General features: G+C 36.6%; 1 protein-coding gene across 2 annotated transcripts in view; it reads right to left on the minus strand.

The window, feature by feature from the left end:
- PTPRM (protein tyrosine phosphatase receptor type M) overlaps positions 1–18623 on the minus strand; it is an 820882-nt gene that overhangs the window by 275503 nt on the left and 526756 nt on the right. For both annotated transcript variants that reach the window (XM_054587385.1, XM_054587386.1), the window contains exons 12-13: positions 3818–4091; positions 2783–2819 (exon numbers count right to left, since the gene is read on the minus strand). In XM_054587385.1, coding sequence (XP_054443360.1) covers positions 2783–2819; positions 3818–4091 — 311 coding nt within the window. The remainder of the gene's footprint in view (positions 1–2782; positions 2820–3817; positions 4092–18623) is intronic.

The following is an 18623-nucleotide window of genomic DNA, read 5'->3' on the forward strand; positions in this document are numbered from 1 at the left end:
CATACATCTATGAGGAAACTAGATGTATAAATTAAAGGAGGATACATAAAAATATAGGCAATCCCCTACACATATGAAGATATGGAATAACATACCTTGGGTATTTTCCTGTGTCTATTTTTGTGAGGTTTTATATTTGAGATAATTAGTGTCAAAAATATACCCTTGGAATATGGTTAAAATAAGCAAAACTTTAAATTTATAAATAATATGAAAAATATCTTTAAGAGACATATCTGTACTTGGAATTACAAATTAATTCCTTGTGAAAAAAATACCCACCTCCAAATATTTTATATAAAGATACTTGTCCATAGTTGTTTCATAACACTGAAATCTTTATAAATTCAAAACATTGCTTAGGAAAATGGTTCAGTATCTGAAAATTCAATTAAGCCACCACACTGTCAGCAATATGTGGCAAAATAGTCAGGATGTTTGAACTCTTTTAAATTTCAAACATCTTTACTATATGGTACCAGTAAAGTTATTAGACCTGACTATTTCTCTGTTATGACTAAGCAGTCAAGATGGAAATGCTTCCCACACTGCAAAAAAGAATTTTTAGTATGAATAAGGAAAAATGCTGTGATTATAATGGTGGTAAACCATTAAAATATGCTGTAAAGGAAGCTTTCTGCACCTGTACATGTAGAAATTAATAAAATAAAGTAGTATTAAACAGTGTAGTTTCCTCCTCTATTATGATTTTCTGAATAGAAATTACTACGCTATATAATGAATATTAAGATTTGTTCCCCTCTTACCCCTAAAGAGGCTATTTGGATAGAGTTTGTTGCTGTGTAAATGTTTGCAAATGACTCAGAAAATATGAGTGGGGAATAGTCAATCAGGTCATCTGATTGCCTAATCATCCTTTGGTGAATTAAAAAACAAATTACAACATTGATTAAATCTAGCTGATGGCAGAAAATGATCCAAATCACTATTTAATTCAATCTATTGTGAAAACAGCAAACGTCAGATTTCCATATTTACTAGTGTGTTATTTATATTGTATAATTATTTGAGTAGGTAAATGAACATGATGACAGATATTTCATTGTTTTCATAGTAAACTGGGCAGTGACTTAATTCAAATAAAGAGGAAAACAGATACTTATACAATGCAATACTATAACTGAAGAGAGGCTCTGCTGGGCAATAGCCATGAATTATAAACATGGGGTAGGAATCTGAATACTTGTGATCAAGCTTAGACCTGCTGATTATTGGCTGAGGGACCTTGGTAAGTCACTTTGTCTCCCAAAATATGCATTTTCTTCATCTCAAAAATAACAATAGCAATACCTGTCTCCTTTCTCACAGTAATGTTAAAGAAATAAGTGAGAACACATGTACAAAAGTGATTTTTTGGCTGTGAGGTTAAACATAAGGCATTATAAATTAGGCACTCAGAACTGGATTTACTTCAATGATACGTAAAATTCAGTAAAGCAATCTAAGCATGGGCAATGACCTGGAGGTCCAAGAACATCAATATCTCATTCAAGGGCCTCATAATACTGTAATAATTAATAATTAATAGTGTATTACAGTTTATAAAACTCATCAATATCTTTAATTTCATTTATTATTAATTTATTCTTATAAATAAAGGCATTAATCAGGTATAATATGTGAAAATTGAGTGTTTTAAAATCAATATAAATTGATTCTTGGAAATAAAATTATGAGCCCATGAGGACAAAATACAAATGAGGTGAGTACCTTACACAATGCCTCGCACATAATATGAAACGAAGAAATACTTGCCAAGCAATCTGAATACAAAGGTCATATATCTTCATAAATAAGAATTCAATGAGAATTTTGAAAATGCAGATGGTCATCCATGATATATTCACATTCTGTTGCCCGACAATTAAACAATGAAAACAAGATATTTTTATCCAACGGATCTTGTGTCTACTACCTATGGCCTGATTAAATCTAGTGCCATAGACCCAATGATGCCTTTTTACCATCACATCTAAATTAAATCACACAGAACTTGCTCAGTGTACACACATGGTTATTCTCATGTCTGAAGAAGTGTATTTAACTACAAGTGTTAATTTATAATGCCTCATTTTAATGCAGCAGTTTACATTTCTCAAACCTTTTTCTCATACACGTCCACGTGCGAGGGTTAAGGTCACACCGCGAGGTTGACAGGATGACAGGGCAGCTCGGGCTCACACACAACCGTGCTTTCTTTTTTGGGAGGTGCTGTGTGGTGAGCCTCGGGTGGTTTGCCTAGCCATTTCTACACTTCACTTTTGACTACCTATTTTCAGGATTCAAACCAGGCCTGGGAAACAGGTTCCACAATAACATCATCTGATTACTGGGTTCAAAGAGACGCACACATCATCAGTTTAAAAAAAAAAAAAAAAGGCCCATGTAGACTCTACAGAAATACTATAACAAGATAATTCCTTAAAAAGCCAGTATTTTACAACTTTATATGTGAACATTCACTAGATATAGTAGCACTATGTGTGGCACTATGGTTTAAAATGGGTACTGAGATCATATATAATTTTATTTTAAAAGAATTTTTAAAAACATAAGCATTGAAAACTGTTTGGAACAGAGCAATATGACATTTTAAAAAGCATTTCAATGTTAATGTTAACTGCCATTGGATCCCAAAGCATACATACATGCACACACACATATACACATATCAATGAAGTCGATATTTCAAGAAGTTTTAAATACCCTCTAAAATCTTAAAGGACATAAATTAGGAGAGCATCCCACAATTTCAACCTACCTTTTGTGGCCACTCGAACACAGTCTATTTTGGTTTCCTGTGTCAAATAAAGAGGGGGAAAATCACTATTCATGTTTAATTTAAAACAAAAGTATCTGCACTTCTGTTTAAATACTGATAAGGGAAGGTCTCCTTGCTCCAAGTGCGACATTAATCACATGATGGCTCCTCCCTGAACTAAGCTCAGATACACCTTCTGGCTCTTGTGACAGTGGTGGTGGGCATTTCTGGAGCAGATAAGGATCGAGGAACTAAACACAAAATTGTCTGCCTGGTGGCCTCTGGCCTCCCCTCCCGACCCTTCCTTGCTCCCTGTGCAAACAGTACTGGAGAAGAACTCTGTGTCCCAGATTTCCCCCTTTTACACTGTTAAAAGTCAAGTCAATGATGACACCCAGCCACAGGCTGTGAAGGAGGCAAACCACTGCTGTATCTGGAAAACCAGCCCTTCTTTCTAAGGAGACTATACTATCTTATCAGAATTCTGGGTTGGTCTGAACAGAAAAGGGAAAAAGAATTCAGGAATGACTTGATAGTTTTTATTTTGTTAACATCTCGTCTTTCTAAAACCGCTTTTTCTTTGAAAAAAAAAAAGATACCTAATTTAGTCACAGTTATAGGAAGCATAAACTCTTGTGGAAAAAAAAGAAACGAGAGAGAATATGCTGAAAAGATAGATGTTGTGATCTCACAACATTTTAAATGAGATAGATGTATGTGTTGTAGCTATACTATTTTCCTGGAAAACAGTAAGCTAAGCAGAATTACTAGCCAACTTTTGGTAATGAGTAAAAACTGAAAATAAAAACCATCATGTTGACAATATATTCTTTCTACCAAATCTTATATGAATATATCCATTTCTTTCCATAAATTTCTCTAGGTGAACATAATTTTAAAAAGAGGGGAAAAAAACCCTACTTGTTTCACGTAAAAAACACACAAAAGCATGATTGTTTCTTAGTTTCTTATTTAGTCTATGTTCCCATTAATAACCCTAAATAGCCTAAGTAAACAGCCACCTATAAAACTTACCCCATTGGCTCTACTAGCAGCTTGAAAATAAATTCTGTAGCTTTTATGAGGGAGAAGGGGAGTGTTCCAGTATCCACTGTAAGTCTTGTTATCACCAATAGTAAAAGGCTGAGCAGCTTGCAGGCTGTTTGCTGGGAATTCAGCAGCAAAGTAGTACTGTGAGTTCAGGATGGAAGCATTCTGGAAGTGAATTGGCACTGGGTAGCACTTTAAGATTTCTGTTGTCTTTTTTGTTCTTCGAGGACGTTCTTCTTCAACAACTATTTGGTAGACGCTAGAAAAAAAAAAGAATCATCAGTGATATTTTATGATAACTGAGCTGATGCCCCTTGCCTCCAATTGCATGGATACACAGAATATCCAAAATAAAGAATACACTTGATATAGTCAATAAGTGCTTAGTACATAATACACACTCATCCTACACTTCCTCGATGAGAGAGAAAAAGTGCTGAATCTTTCACAGAGCTCTCTAGTCACCAAAAATATAATTTTCTGAGGGAAATTAAATTCATATAATTACAAAAGTTTTATATATCAATCTCTGCTGTTTATGGGAGCAGGATGCTAAAATAATTTTTTCTCAGATGAAATTGAAGATTAATTTGTAGACAATGAATCCAGTTTACCTAATAAATAAAATATTAACTCTAAGTTTATTTTAAAAAGGCAATGTATTATTTTTCTTCAATGACATTTGCATGAATGCATGTAAAGTTTTAACTAGTCACAAAGTAATGAGTAATGACTCATGTTAACTAAGATTTGACTTCAATATTTTCTTTTTATGATATAATGGATTTTATGTTTATTATTGTTTATGCTGTTACAGTTGTCCCAGTTTTGTTCTCTCCCCTTGCCTCCTTCAACCTAACATCCTCCTCTTCCATAGTCAGTCCCCACGCCATTGTCCATGTCTCCTTCATATATGTTCTTTGATTACTGTCTGCACTTTCTGTCAAACAGTTCTCAACTTCCTCCTCCCCTCTAACCACTTTCAGTCTGTTCCATGATTCTACGTCTCTTGTTCTATTTTGTCTATTAGTTTATTTTGTTCATTAGATTCCTCTTGTAAGTGAGATCATACAGTATTTGTCTTTGACTGGCTGATTTCACATAGCGTAATAGTCTCCAGTTCCATCCATGCTGTTGCAAAAGGTAGGAATTCCTTCTATTTTCCTGCTGTGTAGTATTCCATTGTGTAAATGTACCACAGTTTTTTAATCCACTAATTTACTGATGGGCACTTAGGCTGTTTCCAACTTTTGGCTATTGTAAATAGTTTTGCTATAAACACAGGGGAGCATAAGTTCTTTTGAATTGGTGTTTTGGGATTCTTAGGGTATATTCGCAGCAGTGGAATTGCTGGGTCAAAAAGTAGTTCCATTTTTAAATTTTTGAGGAAATTCCATACTGTTTTCCACAGTGGCTATACCAGTCTGCATTCTTACCAATGGTGCATTTGGATTCACTTCTCTTTTTTCCATATCCTTGCCAGCACTTGTTTGTTGATTTACTAATGATAGCCATTTTGGCAGGTGTGAGGTGATATCTCATTGTGGTTTGCATTTGCATCTTTTTGATGGCTAGTGATACTGAGCATTTTTTCATATGCCTCTGGGCCATCTGTAGGTCCTTAAGAGAATGTTTATTCAGGTCCTTTACCCATTTTATAACAGGATTGTTTGTCTTCCTGGTCTTGAGTTGTTTGAGTTCTTTATATGTTTTAGAGATCAAACCCTTGTCCGATGTATAATTGCCAAATATGTTCTCCCATACTGTCAGTTCCCTTTTCATCTTGATGATGGTTTCTTTAGCTGTGCAGATGCTTTTTAATTTGATGTCATTCCATTTGTTTATTTTTGCCTGTATTTTCCTCACCCCAGGAGATATATCCACAAAAATACTGCTATGTGGGATATCTGAAATTTTACTGCCTATGTTTTCCTCTAACACTTTTATGGTATCATGACTTATATTTAAGTCTTTTATCTACTTTGAATGTATTCTCGTATGGTATAAGTTGGTGGTCTACTTTAATTTTTGTTTTGCATGTATGTGGCCAGCTCTCCCAAAACCATTTATTGAAGGGCTATCTTTACTCCATTGTATGCTTGTGCCCCCCTGTGTCAAATATTAACTGACCTTAGAGACATGAGTTTATTTCTCGGCTCTCTATTCTGTTCCATTGATCTATGTGTCTGTTTTTATGCCAGTACCAGGCTATTTTGATTACAGTGGCCTTGTAATATAGTTTGATGCCAGGTATTGTGATCCCTCCAACCTCGTTCTTCTTTCTCAAGACTGATGAGGTTATTTGGGGTCTTTTACGGTTCCATATAAATTTTTGGAGTATTTGTTCGAGATCTGTGAAATATACCATTAGTATTTTAATAGGAATTGCATTTAATCTGTAGATTGCTTTGAGTAGTATGGGCATTTTAATGATATTAATTCTTTTAATCCATGAACATGGTATATTTGATATTCTTATACTCCTTTCCCCTTCACCATATTCAGTCAGTGGAAAGAGATGGCATAAGAAAAGAAGCCCTGGCTTGGGTGGCTCAGTGGATTGAGTGCCGGCCTGTGAACCAAAGGGTCGCTGGTTCGATTACCCATCAGGGCACATGTCTAGGTTGCAGATCAGGTCCCCAGTAGGGGGCATGCAAGAGACAACCACACACTGATGTTCCTTTCCCTCCCTTTCTCCATCCCGTTCCCCTCGCTATAAATAAATAAGTAAAAATTTTTATAAAAAAAGAAAAACAGAGAAACGGTTGGAATTTTAAAAGCCAAGGCCTTGGAGTTATAAGAAGTTTCTAAGAGTAAGTCCTGAACAAGTCTATTTAAATTATATATAAAGATATGATGGAAATGATCATCCTTCGAAGATGCCTGCAAGGACAGATGTCTCCATGGAGTGGATCTCCCACCTTTCCCTCCTCACCCCTCCAATGTCTTTGGATTTTGAAGTAACCTGAGAAGAATAAAAGAAACCTTGAAGGGACAGACTTTTTTTTATTGAGATATACATTTACTAGAATGGTGACTGTGCAGTTTTGTTGAAAAAATAGTTTTTAATACAGAAAAAAACTAAACCTTGATGATAGCTTTCAAATAATGAATCCAGATTAGATTAAAAGTCCTGGCAAGGAGATGTCTCTTTTTCTTACCATATCAAAAAAAGCACTGTTTATCCACCGAACAATGCTGTAATTCTAGAGTTGCTTAGTATTGGGTACTCATTAATACCTACCACACCCGTGGGCCTAGGGAAGGCCTGGAGGTCCCTTTTAGGGCTCTTGTCTGTGTGTACTCTGAATTTGCACTCAGTGAAATCAACTATTTCTAGGACTACAACCACTTAGCACATTAGTATAATGTAATCCAGCTGCTGTTCAGTTTGTGTTGATAATTCTGTCTAAACAAAAATCAATTGTTGTAGAACATTGAAATGATTGCACAGTAGACAGGTAGTACAGCAGGTTTACAGCGTAACAATAAAGTGAATTCTGAGCAGTGATGTGAACTTAAAAAAAAAAAAAGAAGAAATACAACTCTTACTTCCTAACATCAGAGATTTTTGGCCATATAAGAGGCTCTACCAAATCTGGTAGAATTCTCACTGTATGACAGAACCAATGTGAAAAGATCATGATGGCAGTAATGTGGACTTTGATTTCTAGCCCACTTCTTCCTGACTTCTTACAGCTATAGTCAGATGTAGCTACTTTAAAATATATCTGCAAAATTCTTTGCAATTTCTCCACTCAAAAATGGGGTTGGCCTAGCTTACTGGCTACATTCAGCCAACAAAATGTAACAGAGGAACAATGTGCAAATTTCAAGGGTTTGGTCAGAGAAGGCCATGCTTCTTCAGCCTGGTTCCCCCAGGAAGCTAGCCAGGGAAAAAAGCCTGAACCTGCCATGCTAGAGAGGCCACAGGCAGGCATTCTTCTTGGCAATCCCGAATAGCTCCCAGCCGACAGTCAGCATCATTGACAGGTGTGTACGCATGCCATCCTGGAAGGCTACACAGCTGAGCCTTCAGATGATGAAAGCCCATTAAAGACCCCAGGCAGAAACTTCCCAGCCAATCTTTGCTGGCCCAAGAAATCATGGAAAAATGGAAAGGTTTTTTTTTAAGCTACTATGTTTTGGATATGCAGCAAATATTAACAAGAGTATTGGGCCATAGAATAGCATGAGTACTGGGTCAAGGTCAAAGCAAAAGACCATAGCACCACCACAGATGAGAGATGACCCATGAAGAAGTTTAATTGGTATGTCAATGAATACAGACAACACTGAGGAGGTGTGACTTTTTTCTTGAAATGCTTTTAATAGGAGTGGGAGACAGTAGGCATGTGCATGAATCTAGGCTCTAATCCTAATTTGTCCAAAAACAAAGGTTTTCCATATTTTTTCCTATTTTTTCCTTTGAAATGAGAGAATTAGATGGATCTCCATAGTATATTTTATGTGTTTTTATTCATACTTTTATTTAGCATACAAGAACTACTATCACCAAAGGGATACAGCAAAGGAATAAGTTGCCTTGCAAAGGGATTCTCCATTAAATGAAATAATTTTTAACCTTAGCTTCCTCTTTCCGGTCAGAATTTCCAATTTATTTGCTATATGACATGATTTTCAAAATTTCACCTTAAAACTAACTTCTGAAAACTCCATATACTAGACAAAGTGGAAATATGAAGATATATGGGAAAAAATTGCGGGAATTACTCTATATAGGAAGGCTAGGCCAGGTGCCTTGCACACACAGGTTTTATTTTTCCATTTTACTGATGAGAAAACTGAGCTTCAGAGGTGAAATGCTCATTCTATCTGGGGCACAAAGCTAATTAAGGAGCAGATGTCACCTCTTGACCATCAGCAACACAGTACTAGCATCACCTGTTAAAAATTCCAGGTTAAGGCACTCATGTGAAATGTCTGCACCACAGGTATCTTCACTTGCTCATGCAAACACAACCAAAACACAAACTAGTCTCCATCTACTTCCCCACAATCAATTTATTTTGAATATTGTTTAGAGATTCTTTCTTATTTATCAGATCAAGAAAGCTACAGATGTTAATTATACCTTTGACCTAATTTCCTTCTCCCATCTGTATTCATGTGACATTAATGATTTCCAGGTAGGCTGCTCCTGGATTCTGCAGTGACATTAGCAACTGGCTCGTGCCCTCTCCAACTCCTGATCCCTCCCAGAAGCCTCCTTATCTATGGCATGGAGGACAGTGATCACCCACTTCTCAACCTGGAAGAAGTTCCCTTCTGACTCTAACTCTGCTGGATAAAAGATTAGCATGGCCACTTCTGGGCTGTCCAAATGCCAAGATCTTGAATTATCTTACTACATGCATCTTTTCCTTTACCCCTTCACCCTGGCCCGGACCCGAGCTTGTAACTTAAATGCTGTTCTCTCCGACACACCAAAAGCTTTTGTCACTCTCAGCAGATGTCCTTGCCTCATAAAAAAGACTGAGACTCTCTCTCAGGGGCTTACGATCTGTTCCCCCGTTTTGATGTACTCCTGCTTTGCTCCAAACTCACAAAAATATGCTTTTTGTAAAGAGGAGGACTATGATTTAGTCATTTCTTATGTCATGACACTTAGAATGAAGTGGCCATGAAGTACATATTTTTGAAAGCATAATATAATCCAGAAGTAATTTCTATTCTCTACATATTATATGTAATGGTAGGGAGGAAATACACTGGTATTCACAAATATGCTTTGCTTCACTAAAATTTAACACTAAGTTTATTTTGTATTCATTTCCTGAATACCCAAGAACTCATAGAAGAGGAAATTACCATGAAAAAGGTTTTGTGATAAGGGGATGCTGGCATGACTGAAAATTTATCCTGGATAATCCACAATTAAATAATGAACGCTGAGCTCATCAAAGCTGTGGACCTGCTTTCTCTGCCCTCTTCTCTCACCTCCATCTCTTACTTTCCATCCATCTTTTCCTCAGCTTTGCTATTATGTGTGTTGTACTATGTGTCTGTTTATTAATTTATTAACAAAGTATTTTTTGAGCACCTGCTGTGTGCCAGGCACTACCCTACTTTAACTAGAACAAGATATTTGACATTCTCTAATGCAAGAAAATTTTGTTTTGTAATTTAAATACCATTTGACTATGGATGAAAAAATTAATTTTTCCAAACACCAATTTCATGAGGATTAGATGGAAATTTGAGAATTAAAAAATCCTGCAGTGGGCCTCCACTTTAGCTAGCTGGTATGTTATACTATATATTCTATTCCAGATACATTATTTTTTAAATGGCTACCATCTACTCATCTTCAGATATATTAAGGGAAAAGCTAAGTTGACCAGAGCAATTTCAAACTCAAAATGTCTTTTCATCCTTGCTCCACAGGACAAATTAGATTTGCAAGCATCTAGACCTCAAATCTATTTGCTCTTTAATAATTTAAGCACTGAAAGGTCAAGCAGCTCTTTTCTATTCCCCTTTATCAAAGTCCAAGTGCTAATGAAAAATAGCTAAATTCTATCTGCTGACCAACTGCCACACATTTCTGTCTCCTTGATGGAAATTAACAATTATTGGCACCTAAGTTAATGGTAAACTTAGCAGAACTTCATGACAGACATTTTTTATTCGTTCATATAACATCATTTCACTAATGAATTTCACATTATCTCCCCAACCACAACTGTAATCTCAAAAGTAGCTTTGAAAATCTCACTGTTTGAATACTTTTTCTTAAAAATGATTTTATAAAATCCTCAAGAATGGAAGACCAAGCAGAAGTATCTAGCTTAGTGAGCTGAATTAAAATTCTATTATATTTTTAATGTTATGTATTCTCCCATTGTTTATCAAAGTCACACCATTCCTAGCCTTGTTCCACCATTCTGGAATTTAGAGTAACATAAAATCTTCCTATGGCATTTGCAATAAGAAGGCGCACTCCACAGTGAGGACGAATCTGCCAAAAATGTGACATCACTATATCATGACTTTCTTATGGAATGAAATTTAATTTAAAGTTTAATTTATGCCATGCTTTTCTCTAACAAAACTCTCAGGCTTTTTACAAGGAGAAAAAGAAGCCTGCATTTATATAGAATAGCACATGAAGTATAACCTAGAAAAGAACATCTTTCATGTACTTTGTTAAACTTGAAAGTTCAAATGTGATAAAATGCTTTTGGTCTTTTCAAACTTTGAAGACTTTGAGGTAAAGCCTGTGGCTGATTTGAGGTTGACTTTAAAGTTTTCATCCTAGTTCATTTCCAGATTAAACCCTTAGTTGTACATCCCTTTTTCTTATCTATTTATTCTACTTCTTATCAGCATCAACTACTGGAGGGTTATCCAACTGGATGACAGAATAAGGAAAGGAGTGAGGGAGAAGAGTAATGATCATTTCATTGTTGCTTTCAGTAATCGTTTAAACTTGGCACTTCTGATTATTTCAAGTATTTAGAATATGGTTCATTTCATGGTGCCTAATAGTGACCTTTATCTTGATTTGCAATTTTTGGTAAAAACCATCTATTCTAAATGTATAAAAAACAGAGATTACTGTCAATATCTTCCTTCTGGGAGATAAATATTTGGGGACAATAGAAAATTAAAGTATAAATTATATGGAAAGCATGTAAAAGATATATACAATTAAAGTTTATTGCCATGTAACAACATAGAATTTATTTTCCTCTTGTTCTTTGTTCAGTCATACCCTTTTCCTAAACCTGTCAGCATTTACTGAAATTACACCCTATGAACACATAAAACCTGGTACAACTGAACTAATTTTTGAAAGTTTTGCCACCAGTTTATAATTAGAAAAACAGCAGTGTGGTGACCGTGTGGGAAGGATGGGGAAGGGGTATAAGGGGACTAAATGGTAAGAGAACAAATACAATAAAATTTTTTTAAAAGGTTAGTTCAATATATTCAATATGCTTGTCATCACAACCAGGATTCCTTAGAGTCCTTCATGTAACACTGGCACTGAGAGTTGCTGACCTAACACAGTCCTGTTCATTGAATCATAAACGAGGACTGATAACTAGTTTTACACAGACAATGGGCACTGCACAGCATAAACGACATAAATAGATCTGTGGGATAGAATATTCTATGTTTCCAACTGCAATTTCTCTTTGTCCTGCTTTGTTCTAGATAAGATTAGCCATAAATTACTGTGGAATATTTGCAGGGCATCAGAAATATATTTTATGTTCTCTCAGCCATAATGCATCACAAGGAGCTTGCCTAGCATCTGTAAATTACTATTGTTCTGTGTGCATGTGCTCATGTGTGTGTACATGTGATACATGGCTGAGAATGCAGGCCAATATCTTGCTGCTTGGCTAGTTAGTGTTAAAATCTGATACAATAAAGTATTAATTACAGCTGAAAGGTTGGGTGAGAAACATGAACTCAATTACAGCTCTATATTGTGAACAAAGGGCAGGAAGAAACAATCATTTAGTTATGGAGGTTTGTGATAATAAAAGAACAACTAGGACACTAGATGCAAGCTGAGAAAAACACTGTAAAAGTCCACCTGCTATTAATCTTCACAACAGGAACCAAATTTCTAGTACATTAGTCCTAGATGGAATATCTTGAAGAGAGATTTCTTCCCTTTTCAACAAATGAAGACATTTTTCTTTGAATATTTTACTTCACTCATTTATCATAATTTAATCACCACAATTTCATAACAAATATGACTATAAAAAGTGTAATTCAAGGTCAGCTACTATTATTAAACCATTTTCTCTTAAATAGCTCTAGTGATTTGAATAAAAAGAGAAATTGAATACTATGAAAGCCACATTAAATATCTTAATTGTTAGATGTCTGTATTATACTCAATCGAGAATCTTTCAATTCCTACAGGTAGTGGTACTGCAGACCAGGTGACTTAAATGCAAATGCCACCATCAAAAAGGTAGGTGCACCAAAGCAGGTGCTGTGGAGAGAATGCTGAACCAGGAGTCACATACCACAGGCAACTGGTTCCAGCTTTGCCACTAAATCATCAACTGACCTCTAAGGTCCTTTTCAGGTCTAATATTTTATAACTCCTGGTATGAGATTAGGCAAGTTGTAAGGTCAACAAATTAATATTATGTCATTCATGTTTCCTCCATCATTCCATTCTACAGTAAGTATTTACCAGGTATCAAGCCTTGTGCCAGTTACAGGGGAACAATAAAAAGAAGAATTAGGCACAGATTAACTTCATCCTGGAGAGGCCCAGCAGCCTAAGAATGTTAGAAACAGGTCACTCAAACAAAGAAATACTATGACAAGGATCTGATAAGGGATTGTACAAAATGTAAGGGGACACAGGGGACGATTGTCAGTGCCTACTCAAAATCTCTTGTAGCATCTGCTTCATTGAGGAGATCAGTCCTGAACTTAGTGCCCAAACATTCCTACTGCAACATCTGAGGGCCACTCCTGCACTACCTACAGCCACCAACTGTCTTCCCAAATTAAAGATGTTTTTAGATTCCCAATGCAGCCTCCATGACTCCAACCACTATGCAAACAAAACCCCACCCAAGTTCCCACAAGGTTTTCCCATAACTTGTAGGAACTTGGATGGGGTCCCATGAGGATGCCTTACCAATAGAGAAGACTGAAGGTCATGGGTGAGGTCTCAGCTAGGTACCTGAGAAAGTCCTGGCTGGCATGCCCAAGAGTCCCCTGTGTGACTCTAAGAGGAATCCCAGACTGGCAATTCCCATACTCCCTGCAATTTTCATACTGTCCAGTGCCTGGCATAACTACAAGGTAAAGCATGACAACTAGGGTGGGTTGTTTTGACGCCCACTGCTGCCTGTGAGCCTGAGGTGAGGGGCAATAACAGAGGCCTCGATGCAGAGTCCTGGTCTCTGTCCTCCCCTACCCTCGCCAAATTTGTCAGGTAAATTGAGAGCTATTCTTTCTACCTTTTGTGATCGCTCCTTCATACAAAAATCTATAATTTCTGAATTGTAGCATTACATTTGATATCCATTGTAATTATTAAAGTCAAATAAAAATATTTCAGATGTATTTTGTTATTTTTTTGAAAGTGGTGGTGGTGGTAGAATTTGGCCATTTCCTGCCTCCCCCGCCCACGGGCAGCCTCGCTGCTCAGCTTTCTCCACAGAAGGCCCGGCCGGCATCCTGAGTAGGGGGGCCTGTGCTCTCTGTGAACCTGCCATGGAGGCCCCGGGAATGAGACTGACACTCTGCCCTTTCACATAGAATCCTTTAGAAGACACTATGTTGAAAATTATTTTTTTTTTATAATCAAGGAAGAAAAGCTATGCACATATTTTGATGCACAAAAGCAAGTTTGAAATGGAGTTTGAGGAATAGTTAAATTAAGTTTCATTGTATAAAAGCTCAAATACATCTACTCTATTATTATTATCTTTCCCTGCCATTTGTAAAGCTTCTTTTGAAGGGTCTTGAAGAACAAACTTAGTTCCCAAAATGAAATTTCAAAAGGATGACTGACATTATCATCCTAGAAGCAACATTAATAAAAATGATCTTTGTTTCCTGGCAGTAAAGGAATCAGAGTATTATTTTTTAATGCAATAAAATTCACCTAAAATCAAGTAGGGGAAGGGAGGTAGTGGTGGTGATAAGAAATTCAGCACCATTTGTTAATATACATTGCAGCAATTCAGCTACAATATGTAATAAAAAGCCCAAGTCAATGTAATAATATAAAACTGAAGTTTCACCACTGAATGACATTTTGGTTTTTGTGATTATGTGTACCCCAATAAAAAATGAAAAATTTTAGGTTGGAAGTCAGATATTTAGAATTCTTTTCCTTAAACAATTTTAGCCATGGATAGAACCTTTCCAAATGGTTAAAGAACTGTGACAAAGGAATATTTCGCCCAAAAGATTTAAGAGGGTTCCTATAGTTTGCATTTCTTCAATAAGTAAGAGGAGACAATTAAAAAGCCACTAATAAGCATTTAAAAACAACTGGTTTTATCTTTTTTGACTCTCTGGAGACTATTAGAAAGGGTGAAACAAAAGGGAACATACATGTCAACAACAAAAATATGTCAACAACAAAAAACCCTGATTTGATTAAAACAATTCAATATACTAAAACAACTTTGTTTAATCCAAGTCCTTCAAGTACTCAAAATTTCACTCCTAAACATTAAGCAGATTCTGTGATGGAGCTGGATGACCAAAAAAAGTCTTAGTTCAAAAATATTAATGAAGATATAAGAAATAAATGACAAAAACAAAACCTGCTATAACTTCTAAGAATTAAGTAATAGGAATAAATCCCAATATTCTAAAAACAAAGGTGTAAACTGTTTTCTCAACACTAGAAGAAGCAATAAAGAAAGTCACCTATAAGCGGAACCTAACCAACAATGCAAAGAAGCAAGGCAAATATGACCAGCAACACTGAAAGGAAAAGAAATCAACAGAGACAAGAGGGAAGGGGGGGGGGCAGGGAAAGGGAAGGGAAGGGGAAAGTCAAGGAACATATAGCAAGGACTCATGGACAAAACCAAAGGGGAAGAGCTGAGGGAGGGAAGGTGGGAGGGGGCAAGGGAAAGAGGGGGGGAAGGCAGAGACAAATGTATTTAAAAAGTAAATAAATTAATTAAAAAAAAAAAAAAGAAAGAAAGGATATTAATTTTCAAAATATCTGCAAAGGAAGGTGTAACTACCTTGGTTCCAAAGAGAGTCTACAGCAAAGATGTCTCTGGGCTATAGGAAGGGACATTAGGGTGGCTCTTAGGAGAGGACCAGTTCCTGCCAGCTGATATGTTGTCCCAGACCACCTAGTGTTGCATAGAGAGATCACAGCTGTGGGGTCAGAGCAGGTGTATCTGTTAAATTTCCAGACCTCAGTTCATTCATCTGTGCATAGGGATGCTGGCACCTGACTAGGGAGTCTACTCTGTATGACTACGAATGATTTCATAGAAAACCAAGCATGGGTCTGGCACATTATAGTTACTCAATCCAAGAAACAATGATTACTTATTAATTTTATTATCATAGTCATTATTCCTCTACATAAACTGCTCAGAAGATCACAACTGAGGTTCAGAAATATTGTACTAGAACTTGGAAAATTTCCCCAGATGGAAGAAAAGAGGACACCATGATATTACACATTACTGTCATCATTACTGGTCAGAATAGCATCAATGATAAATAAGAAAAGCTTTCCTACACTGAGCAGATCACATCTGTGTTGGATGCTGTCCTGAGAGAGGGCTTTGCTTACATGTCATTAATTCTCCTGGCTACCCTTGAGGTAGATATTACTATTACTCACATCTAATTGATGAGGAGAATGAGACATGAAAAGTTACAAAACTTGCCCAAAGTTACAGAGCAAGTAAGGGCCAGGATTTAAACCCAAGACTGCTAAATTCGACACTGTGGTTGGTTGCATTTTTTATGGTTTTAACATCTCTGTACCTTCCTTTCCAGAACAGAGCTATTATTTGTAATTACCCCAATCAACAATGCCTTCTCATCCCCATGCCTTTTGGATGGAACAAAAGATCTTCTAAAACTCTGATGATTTTACAGAATGAATATACAATATTAACACCAAACATACCTTTCTTTCAGCTTCCATAAAATTATTGTCAAACTATGAGCTACTATTTACATGATGATCACAGTGTATTGGCATAAGTTAAAGGGCAAAAATGATTAGACATTTTAAGCATATAACAAAAAGCAAGGAATAAAGAGAATAAAGGATGAATAGCAATCTAGTCAATGTGTTTTGTTAAGCAATCCTTTTTAAACATTTTAGTTAACAAAGAACTTTCACTTGTATTAATCTTCAAGAAAACACCATGAGGTACATGGACTGCATACTGAACTCCAATTACAGAAATGAAGACAGACTCAGTCCAGAGGACAGCCCAATATCACACAATAGTAAACAACACAGCCCAGGTGCCAACCCAAGGCTTCTGTTCCATGCTACATGTTCTTTTAATTTGTGACACCACAAAAGATGATGTCTTGTGAATTATTTACATCAGAGAGGTAAGATTTCACTCATTGGAAGTAAAGTTTCAGTCATTTGGAGAGAACTCAGAGAGAGGACCATAGAACTACCCGCCAGCCTCTTCCCCACCAGGACCCCTGCGTTTCTGTGGGCCACAGCCTCAGAGTCCCCACCTAAAATGACCCATTAACTTTCCATCTGGAAGCCACATGGGACCATTCACTTATTTCTTGTCCCTGCCCCAATGACTGACCTAAGATAAAAATCCAATCATATCTTTGTCCCATTAAAATGAGACAAAATTATTTCTTTAAAAACGAAGCAAATCATGAATCTATGGCTGTGACCAGCATGGAACCAAGGTTGGAAATATAGATGTTAAATCACAGAGGGAAGTCCTTGACCTAAGGGGGCTTGCAGTTTAGCAGGATGAGCAGTCACCACACAGAGAGGTGAGTAAGTCTGAGGTAGGCCAGAGGAGCAGCAAGGCCAGAAAAGGCTTCCCAAGGAAGTAGACATCTGGGCTATACCTCAGAGGGTGACAGTAAGTGAGAGAGGGAGTGTGTGTATGTGTGTGAGTGTGCATGTGTTAGGTGTGTTGGTGTAGGAGGAAGAAAAGAGAAGGCTGCGTTTTAAGGAAACATCAAATGCAATCAGGCATATTCTCAGTCCTGAGTACATATTTACATGATTACAGCTGACAGATGGCTTGATGGGGGGCTGACCGAGGAAGTGACTAGATGGTGGACGCCTTCCATTATAGAGGAAGCAGTCTGGATTGTCCCCAAGGGCAATAATAAAACTGATAACTTACTAAGTAGAATGAAAGATTCCTGCAGCCCCAGTGTGAAGCATGGACTGGAGAGCTGGAAAGGCAAAGGCATGAACGAAGGCAGCAGCAGAGGTGATGAAAAGGAGAAAAGGGTGGTGTGGTTAGTGACCCAGAGAAGTGAGGTAGGTCTTCAAAGGAGTCAATACAGGTGTGCAAGGTTCCAGTCACCTTCCTGATGGAATCTGAATTTGTAGCAATGGCTTATTTGAAGAACTTTTTTTGAATTTATCTTCTCATTTAATGAAACACGGATTGATTCAACAAAGACAAAGGCAGGGTATTCTTTCAAGCACATGTGTTATGTGGAAGGGTTAATGTATTTAACTTTTATTTAGGGATGAATATATAAATTAAAAATCCTTCTTGTTCCTGATACTCTGACTAGTTAAAAGGCACTTTTAGACCTTTAGTTTCTCATCTGTGAAAGTTTCAGTGATAATTACTTCTGCTAAGAAAACAAATAGGCTCAATTCAATAAACATTGATTGCACAGTTAATTAGGTTTGAGGTACTGAATGATAGTCAAAGACTAAATTATGAAAACAGTTTTGCATTTCCTATTATATTTACATACACTTTACAAAATTATTAACCCAGGAAAATCTTCACTTTCAGCATTAAATGCATAAATCTAATTAATATTCCTGACGGCTGGTCAAAATTCATTATGTAGGTTTTTTAATTGTATTTACTACATGGATTTACTACAGGATGACCACTGTTTACTTCTTTACTTTCTCTTATCCTAGGCTTTTCTGTACATTGCTCCTCTCCTTGGTGGACTTATCCCTGTCTTCCAGCTTCTGACTGGCTACTTTCTACTTCTCCTGTGGACTTCAGCTTAAATAACACACCTTGATTCTCTTGTTGAGATTTTACCCTTAAGTTATATTCTATTAGAGTACTCTGGACTCTTCTATGCAGCA

Source organism: Pteronotus mesoamericanus, unplaced genomic scaffold, assembly GCF_021234165.1.
Source record: "Pteronotus mesoamericanus isolate MK-2021 breed Mesoamerican mustached bat unplaced genomic scaffold, CSHL_Meso_final scaffold_118, whole genome shotgun sequence".
NCBI classification, from domain to species: domain Eukaryota; kingdom Metazoa; phylum Chordata; class Mammalia; order Chiroptera; family Mormoopidae; genus Pteronotus; species Pteronotus mesoamericanus.